This window comes from Aphelocoma coerulescens, chromosome 1 (assembly GCF_041296385.1).
Source record: "Aphelocoma coerulescens isolate FSJ_1873_10779 chromosome 1, UR_Acoe_1.0, whole genome shotgun sequence".
NCBI classification, from domain to species: Eukaryota; Metazoa; Chordata; class Aves; order Passeriformes; family Corvidae; genus Aphelocoma; species Aphelocoma coerulescens.
Genome location: NC_091013.1, coordinates 119,965,521 through 119,975,128, shown reverse-complemented (window position 1 = coordinate 119,975,128; position 9,608 = coordinate 119,965,521). Strand labels below are relative to the sequence as shown.

The 9,608-nt window shown below is 51.4% G+C and overlaps 1 protein-coding gene across 1 annotated transcript; it reads left to right on the top strand.

Annotated features, from left to right (window-relative positions):
• The first annotated feature begins 906 nt into the window (after positions 1 to 906).
• LOC138117071 (claudin-17-like) lies at positions 907 to 5,314 on the top strand. The gene has a single exon (XM_069027060.1). The coding sequence runs from the start codon at positions 1,104 to 1,106 to the stop codon at positions 1,761 to 1,763; it is 660 nt and encodes a 219-aa protein (XP_068883161.1). The 5' UTR covers positions 907 to 1,103; the 3' UTR covers positions 1,764 to 5,314.
• Positions 5,315 to 9,608: the final 4,294 nt, after the last annotated feature.

Here is a 9,608-nt window from a genome sequence, read left to right as displayed (position 1 = left end):
AGCACTGTCTCAGCGCAGGAGAAGGAGGCAGCCAAAGCCCTACCACAGCAGCTATTCCCGGGCTGCCCGAGGCGGATCAGCCTCTGGAATGTGTGTTTGTCCAGGCTTGCAGGGATCTGTGGGAGGGACTCTGGGTTCGTGTGCTGTACTCCCTGTACACACATCAGACAAGTGGCCCCAGCCCTGCAGTGTCACCCGGGTAAGAGTGCTGCTGTGGGACACAATGACAGCACTCTCCTTCTCGTTCCCACAGAGGATCATCTCCTAACTGTGCCTTTACTCCTGATTCAAAAGCAGGAGCTGTGAAGCTCAGCCACTTCTTTGCTTTGCCTCCCTCGTGAATTTTGGAGCTGGTAGAGCGAAGCTTTGATGTTGATTGGAATACTTGACTTTCCTGTACCTGTCTAATACCATGATTAGACTTTTGTATTTGATCAAAATGAGAAACCTACATTAAAGGACTACAACAAGCACCTCCTGGCTTGATTTAAAGGAAAATAATAATCAGATGTTTTCCCAGGGCAGCAGCACTTAGAAAATAAGCCCCACTCCAAGACTCAAGTTTAGCTTTTGTTGTAAGAACAACAGTAATGACCCAATTTAAACAAGATTTTAGCAGACGGAAGTTCAGGCTTTCTGTACTGAATTGCAACAGAGCTGCAGTCTCACAGTTAAGAATTGTTAGCCCTGCAATTAAGCAACTTTAATCAAATCCCTGCCACTTGCTTAATTCTAGCAGCACTTCAGCTACCCTGTGAGAAGTAGTGAAATCAGCCCCGCCACACCTCTCCCAGGCTGCCATTGGCTGCAAACCTGTCAGGCTTGATGGGCTGCAGTCAGAGGGGATTTCAAAGCAAATAAATAGCAGGGCCTTGGAGCAAGCAGGAATGATTTCCACCTGTTTGAACTCCTGACTGGAGCAAGCCTCTCTTGAGAAACCCAACCTTGGAGCAAGCCTCTCCCGAGAAACCCAACCTGCTGCATGAGGAAACAGCCAGAGACGATACTCCTTCTCATGGTGTCCACGATTTCTGTGAGTAAGTGACTTTGGCAGCCCCTGGGCCAGCAGCTAGAGCAGGTTTAGGAGCAGGTTTGGGAGCAGCATGGCTTGCTGCGTGCTCCAGATCACCGGGCTGATTTTCGGCGGTGTGGGCATGGTGGGCACCCTGGCAGCCATGGCCATGCCGCAGTGGAGGGTCTCTGCCTACGTGGATGGCAACATCGTGGTGTTTGAGACCATCTGGGAGGGGCTGTGGATGGACTGCATCAGCCAGCTGGGCATCAGGCTGCAGTGCAAGTTCTACGACTCGGTGCTGGCGCTGCCCCCGCCGCTGGAGGCCTTCCGGGCCCTCATGTGCGTCGCCGTGGGGCTGTCCATCGTCTCCTTCCTCATGGCCATTGTCGGGGTCAAGTACACTCAGCGCGGCAAGGAGGGTCCCCAGGGCATCAGCATCTTCATCCTGGCAGCTGGCGTTGCCTTCCTCCTCACGGGCAGCCTGGTCCTCATCCCGGTGTCCTGGACCGGGGGCAGCATCATTCGGGACTTCTACGACCCCGATGTGCCCGTGCCGCTGAAGCGGGAGCTGGGAGCCGCCCTGTACGTGGGCTGGGGCAGCAGTGCCCTGCTGCTGGCTGCAGGAGCCATGTACTGTCACTTCTGGTGCTGGGCTGACACGGCCACGAGGCCCAGGTACCCCTTGCTGGCCCGGGCCCGGCTGGCCCGGGCAGGAGGGCCGGCCCTGGGTGTCCATGCCTACGTGTAGGGGCTGCCCGTGGCCACGGAGCCAGGGAGTACTCTGGGCTGCACAGGACCTTAGGGATCATCTCATTCCAGCCCCTGCCATGGGCTGGGACGCCTTCCACTGTCCCAGGTAGCTCCAAGCCCTGCCCAAGCTGGCCTTGGACACTGCCAGGGATGGGACATCCTGTGATCTTCCTACTTGACATGTGCTGATTGACTTCTTAATTTACTTTCAGGCCTGTAATGGAGGAGTAATTTTGTTCCCTTGCTGTTTACTGTTGATGGGGATATCTGCTCTCTAACAGCCTGGCAGGAACTGTTCTTACACGGGTGTTTGGTTAGAGCACAGTCACCATTTATTTGGGAATGAGGAAAGGCATGGGGACAGTGGCAGTCAGGAGGCTCTCAGGGAAGATGAACAGCCTGTGCTGGGCTGGAGGGAAGGAGCTGCTGTGCAATATCCCACAGCCCTTCCCCGCCCCCTGAGGTGCAAAGGGAGCGGGGCATTTCCCTCTGGAGTGGAGTGACTGTAAGGAGTGCTCTGGGGGAAGCGTGGGGCTGGCAGCACGGCTCAGTGAACGGAGAAGCCTGCAGCAATCCTGCTGCCAGTCCTGGCACAGGGATGTTTGTGCTACCCCAGCAGAGGCCTCTGGGATTGTCCTTGGCATTCTCTGGTGCTTGTGGAGCTGGTGCATCCTCCTCATCTCCTCTGCAGGGCACAGAACACAGAACTGTCAGATTTTTAACCACTTCCCCAAAATGTGCCCTGAGAATATTGGCTTCCTGCTGTTTGCCACCCCTCATCTTCCATGGCTTCTCCTGCTCTGCAGGCAGCACCTACTCCTCTGCAAAGCCCTAGTCTTGCTCTGGCTGTTTTGTGCTTGCCAGGCTGATTTGGGAATGCAGCTGGAGCAGCCTGATCCTGTCTGTCCGTCCTGCAGGATCCAAGAGCGTTTGCAGCTGGGCATTTTATTATTCCCAGCTGAAAACCTTGGAATCTGCATTTGACAGTGTCTGTGGCATTGACCTGCCCAAAGCAGGTCCAGCTCAGAAGGGTTTTTCTGGTTCTTTACCCAGCAGGGATGGATGGCAGCATTTAAGGGGTCATTTTGTGGCCCAGGGCTCAGCCTGAGCCTTTCTGTGCCTGTGGCTGGTGCTGTGAAAAGGCTGTAATGGCTGCTGGGGCTGAGGAGAGCAATGTCTCTGTGTGCTCATTTGACTGCTCAGTCTGAAAGGGAACATGGAAAGGTGCCTGTAATTAAAGAAGCCTTTTATTAACTTGGCTTCAGATGAACTCAGATGAGACAGTGCAGTGCTCCACAGAAATTCATTACATGTATTCACTCATGAGCATTTGCATTGAGGACAGCCAGCTCAGATCTTGCAGTGGGAATTTTCTAGGCACCACAAAACAGGTGTGATGTGTCCAGCTCGTCACTTGAGCAGTCAAATCAGCACTTACTAATTCTAGATGAAAATTGAAGAAAACAGTCATAAATAGGTTTTCTAGCACTAAACCATATATTTTTTCTGTTGTCTTATGAAGTCTGTCACAGCAGCTGTCACTGACAGCTGATTTCAGTGGAGTCATTCTGGTGTCTTTGGTAATAATTTCCACTACCTTGAGGACCTCCACCTCCTATTTTATTGTATTTTGATCCTATAATGCATATTTTGTTTAATATGGAACTATTTGGTGAGTAAGCCAGAATTGCAGGTTTTGGAGTAATTTAGACATGACATTTGTGATTAACAAAGCAGAGGATGAAACATTTGCAATGCAAATTTGATACATATTTATGTGTAGGTAATGGATTTAAATGATGATGGATTCAGTGTAATGCAACTTCATGCAGATGTAAGTGCTTAAGAAGTAATTAAGTACAGTTTTCTATAACATTAATTAGAGGCTCCTGAATGCTTCCACTATCAGTGGGCCCATCTAAGAATCAAACTGGAACTGGGTGTGCCATTTGCACTGGTAACTTCATTTTCAAAGAGCGGAAAGATAAAACTGTTTTATTGAGCATTTAACATCAATTTCAAAGAAAACCTGAGCTTTTTATGTCTGACATTAACACCTGATGGCTACATATTGCCCCATTTCTCTTTTACCAGTTGATCAAAAGAGGAGCCCAAACAAAGTCTCTGAGCTCAGACAACCCAGTGCTCGTGTGTGGGCTGGGAATCCAACCCTGATTCCGAGGGTAGAGCCAGGCTGGGTGGCCCTGGCACGTCCGGGGTTTGAGTGGCACAAATGATGATTGCTGGTGGTGTGATGGAGCATTTTAGGCTCTCAGGAGTCTGTGGCACTATCACATCTGAGTGTGGTGCAGGAACAAATATCTCAGGGGGAGCTGATCTGCAGGAGAGGTAACTCAGGGGTTGTCTCCTCCTGCTGAGCCAAACTGAAATCCCACATTGTGGATTCTGGTGGGGAAAAGCCCATTTAGAGGATTAATAGATGCTTTATCTCTGTGTGCAAGGAAGGCATTTGGCACTGAATGGGCGCATTTGTGCCTGCTAAGGGACACAGAGTTTTTCCTCTTCCTTCCCCTGCTCAGATGCTCTGAACTGACTCAGGAGCTGCAGTTTGGGAGTGGGAGCAGGAAAAGGGAGCTGTGAGACTTCAGCAAAAAACCCTGCGGTTGAACTTTAACTGAACTGCTGCTGTTGATGAGTTTTCTGAGGGGAACAGGCAAAGTTTGGCTTGAGGGGAGTGATGGAGGAGCTGGGACACATCCCTGTGCCCAAGGCTGGGTTATATCCAGCCAGATCCTGTCTCCAGGAACCCTGAGTGTCTGAGGGGATTCTTGGAGCTTATTTGGATGGCTGAACATGTCCCTCGGTGAGACAGGTGAGGAGAGGCTGCTCAGGAACACGAGTAGTGCAGCAAGGCCTTTTAGGGAAGGGGGGTCCAGGAGGGCCCTGGAAGGAGAGCTTGGTTGCACCCCGTGGTGGAGGAAAGAGGGTGGGAACAATCACTCCAGACTGCACTTTTCTCTGGCAAGGAAAGGCCTGGGCTGAGGCTGTCACTTGCTGTGGATGGGCCAGGGGTGGCTAAAACGTTGTGTCAGGTTCCTGCGTGCTGCAGCTCTGCTCTCCTGGAGGAGGGCAGGGTGGAAGCTGCCCTGGTGCTCGGTGCTCACAGGCACAACTGGCAGAGCCTTCAGCCTCCCTGGGCTGATTGAAAGAGCTGAATAAATGTTGTGGGTCAATCTCGGGTGTAGTCTGATGCTATTGTATGCTTTCATGTTTGGTGGTTGCAGGACAACGTGAATTTGGAAATGTGTCCAGCTGCCATCTTGCTGTGTATTTGAAATAAAGGAACAGACTTGTCAGGAAATCCACCAGTGCCTGGGGTTTCTGTCCAAAAAGGAGACAGAGGAGCCCTGCAGCTTTATTTGAGTCAAGGCAGAGAGGCCACCAGTGCACAGCCCACGGGGTTTCTCTCTCAAGGTACCGGAGGGTGCAGCCTCCCTTTATCCCAAACTCCCGGCCGCACGGTGCCCTCTTCCCTTCCCCACTGCTGAGGTACCAGGAAGGTGCAGCCTTCCCGAACTGCCTAGCCCCCATTCCCCCTTGAACCTGGCATTTTCCCCCAAAGTTCAGGCTCGTGCAGACCCCTGTCTGTTTCAGGAGCCAGGCTCCCTGGGCTCTGCACCAAAGGCAGTGCAGACAGTCAGACCCATTGCAAAGATGTTCATACCTGTGGCTTCAGCCCTCGAATTGTTTGTGAAGACATCAGCACATCTTTCCTCTCAACCCCTCCTCTTCTCATTTCTCCATTTGTCTGCACAAGCCCTAGCTATTATTGCCTTAGCCCTTTTAAACAAGCTGGAACAGTGGGAACAGCCCCTGCTGGCTGTTCCACGGCTGCTCCCTGCAGCAGGGGCAGCAAGGAAACACAGACAATAAAGCAGGCACAGGTGGCTCACGTTAGCCCAGCAATCCCTTTCTTCCAGCTGGGAAGGCCAAATCTCCAGGCCTGGAGACCTCCACACCAGTGTGCTGGGTGCAGGCGTGCTCAGCTGTCCTGGCTGCTGCCTCTGCTGTCTCTGCAGTCCTGGGTGGATGTTCTGGACAGCAAAGTCCAAAGGCAGTGCCTGTGCGAACGGGGCTTCCTGACCAAGTCAGCCCCGAGGACCTCAAGCAACCCCTGGATGTATTTAAAAAACCTCCAATCATCTCAAACACCCTTGAAAGCCCAAGTAACACTGCTAAAGGCCTCAGATGACCTCAAATAATCCCTAGATAAATAAAAAAGACTCCAATGACCTCAAGTGACCACTGTGACTCAGGTAATCCCTGGATCAAGTGAAAAATTCTCAAATGACCTCAAGTAACCCCTGTGACCTCAAGTGACCCCAATGACCTCGAGTAACCCCAGTCAGGGCCTCAAATGACCTCCAGTGACCCCAATGACCTCAAGTAACCCCAGTCAGGCCCTCAAATGACCTCAAATGACCCCAATGACCTCAAGTAACCCCAGAATCAGGGCCTCAAACGACCTCAAGTAACCCCTGGCTCAAGTGAAAAATTCTCAAATGACCTCGAGTAACCCCTGTGTCCTCAAGTGACCCCAATGACCTCGAGTAACCCCAGTCAGGGCCTCAAATGACCTCCAGTGACCCCAATGACCTCAAGTAACCCCAGTCAGGCCCTCAAATGACCTCAAATGACCCCAATGACCTCAAGTAACCCCAGAATCAGGGCCTCAAACGACCTCAAGTAACCCCTGGCTCAAGTGAAAAATTCTCAAATGACCTCAAGTAACCCCTGTGACCTCAAGTGACCCCAATGACCTCGAGTAACCCCAGTCAGGCCCTCAAATGACCTCAAATGACCCCAATGACCTCAAGTAACCCCAGAATCAGGGCCTCAAATGACCTCAAGTAACCCCTGGCTCAAGTGAAAAATTCTCAAATGACCTCGAGTAACCCCTGTGTCCTCAAGTGACCCCAATGACCTCAAGTAACCCCAGTCAGGCCCTCAAATGACCTCAAATGACCCCAATGACCTCAAGTAACCCCGGAATCAGGGCCTCAAATGACCTCAAGTAACCCCTGGATCAAGTGAAAAATTCTCAAATGACCTCAAGTAACCCCTGTGACCTCAAGTGACCCCAATGACCTCGAGTAACCCCAGTCAGGGCCTCAAATGACCTCCAGTGACCCCAATGACCTCAAGTAACCCCAGAATCAGGGCCTCAAATGACCTCAAGTAACCCCTGGATCAAGTGAAAAATTCTCAAATGACCTCAAGTAACCCCTGTGACCTCAAGTGACCCCAATGACCTCGAGTAACCCCAGTCAGGCCCTCAAATGACCTCCAGTGACCCCAATGACCTCAAGTAACCCCAGAATCAGGGCCTCAAACGACCTCAAGTAACCCCTGGCTCAAGTGAAAAATTCTCAAATGACCTCAAGTAACCCCTGTGACCTCAAGTGACCCCAATGACCTCAAGTAACCCCAGTCAGGCCCTCAAATGACCTCAAATGACCCCAATGACCTCAAGTAACCCCGGAATCAGGGCCTCAAATGACCTCAAGTAACCCCTGGATCAAGTGAAAAATTCTCAAATGACCTCGAGTAACCCCTGTGTCCTCAAGTGACCCCAATGACCTCGAGTAACCCCAGTCAGGCCCTCAAATGACCTCAAATGACCCCAATGACCTCAAGTAACCCCAGAATCAGGGCCTCAAACGACCTCAAGTAACTCCTGGATCAAGTGAAAAATTCTCAAATGACCTCGAGTAACCCCTGTGACCTCAAGTGACCCCAATGACCTCGAGTAACCCCAGTCAGGGCCTCAAATGACCTCCAGTGACCCCAATGACCTCAAGTAACCCCAGTCAGGCCCTCAAATGACCTCAAATGACCCCAATGACCTCAAGTAACCCCAGAATCAGGGCCTCAAACGACCTCAAGTAACCCCTGGCTCAAGTGAAAAATTCTCAAATGACCTCGAGTAACCCCTGTGTCCTCAAGTGACCCCAATGACCTCAAGTAACCCCAGTCAGGCCCTCAAATGACCTCAAATGACCCCAATGACCTCAAGTAACCCCAGAATCAGGGCCTCAAACGACCTCAAGTAACCCCTGGCTCAAGTGAAAAATTCTCAAATGACCTCAAGTAACCCCTGTGACCTCAAGTGACCCCAATGACCTCGAGTAACCCCAGTCAGGGCCTCAAATGACCTCCAGTGACCCCAATGACCTCAAGTAACCCCAGTCAGGCCCTCAAATGACCTCAAATGACCCCAATGACCTCAAGTAACCCCAGAATCAGGGCCTCAAACGACCTCAAGTAACCCCTGGCTCAAGTGAAAAATTCTCAAATGACCTCGAGTAACCCCTGTGTCCTCAAGTGACCCCAATGACCTCGAGTAACCCCAGTCAGGGCCTCAAATGACCTCCAGTGACCCCAATGACCTCAAGTAACCCCAGTCAGGCCCTCAAATGACCTCAAATGACCCCAATGACCTCAAGTAACCCCAGAATCAGGGCCTCAAACGACCTCAAGTAACCCCTGGCTCAAGTGAAAAATTCTCAAATGACCTCAAGTAACCCCTGTGACCTCAAGTGACCCCAATGACCTCAAGTAACCCCAGTCAGGCCCTCAAATGACCTCAAATGACCCCAATGACCTCAAGTAACCCCAGAATCAGGGCCTCAAATGACCTCAAGTAACCCCTGGCTCAAGTGAAAAATTCTCAAATGACCTCGAGTAACCCCTGTGTCCTCAAGTGACCCCAATGACCTCAAGTAACCCCAGTCAGGCCCTCAAATGACCTCAAATGACCCCAATGACCTCAAGTAACCCCAGAATCAGGGCCTCAAACGACCTCAAGTAACCCCTGGCTCAAGTGAAAAATTCTCAAATGACCTCAAGTAACCCCTGTGACCTCAAGTGACCCCAATGACCTCAAGTAACCCCAGTCAGGCCCTCAAATGACCTCAAATGACCCCAATGACCTCAAGTAACCCCGGAATCAGGGCCTCAAATGACCTCAAGTAACCCCTGGATCAAGTGAAAAATTCTCAAATGACCTCGAGTAACCCCTGTGACCTCAAGTGACCCCAATGACCTCGAGTAACCCCAGTCAGGGCCTCAAATGACCTCCAGTGACCCCAATGACCTCAAGTAACCCCAGTCAGGCCCTCAAATGACCTCAAATGACCCCAATGACCTCAAGTAACCCCAGAATCAGGGCCTCAAACGACCTCAAGTAACCCCTGGCTCAAGTGAAAAATTCTCAAATGACCTCGAGTAACCCCTGTGTCCTCAAGTGACCCCAATGACCTCAAGTAACCCCAGTCAGGCCCTCAAATGACCTCAAATGACCCCAATGACCTCAAGTAACCCCAGAATCAGGGCCTCAAACGACCTCAAGTAACCCCTGGCTCAAGTGAAAAATTCTCAAATGACCTCAAGTAACCCCTGTGACCTCAAGTGACCCCAATGACCTCGAGTAACCCCAGTCAGGCCCTCAAATGACCTCAAATGACCCCAATGACCTCAAGTAACCCTGGAATCAGGGCCTCAAATGACCTCAAGTAACCCCTGGCTCAAGTGAAAAATTCTCAAATGACCTCAAGTAACCCCTGTGTCCTCAAGTGACCCCAATGACCTCAAGTAACCCCAGTCAGGCCCTCAAATGACCTCAAATGACCCCAATGACCTCAAGTAACCCCAGAATCAGGGCCTCAAATGACCTCAAGTAACCCCTGGATCAAGTGAAAAATTCTCAAATGACCTCGAGTAACCCCTGTGACCTCAAGTGACCCCAATGACCTCGAGTAACCCCAGTCAGGGCCTCAAATGACCTCCAGTGACCCCAATGACCTCAAGTAACCCCGGTCAG

Bases quoted from the DNA above. Each gene is read 5' to 3' on its own strand.
- LOC138117071 (XM_069027060.1), top strand. From the start codon at position 1,104: ATGGCTTGCTGCGTGCTCCAGATCACCGGGCTGATTTTCGGCGGTGTG.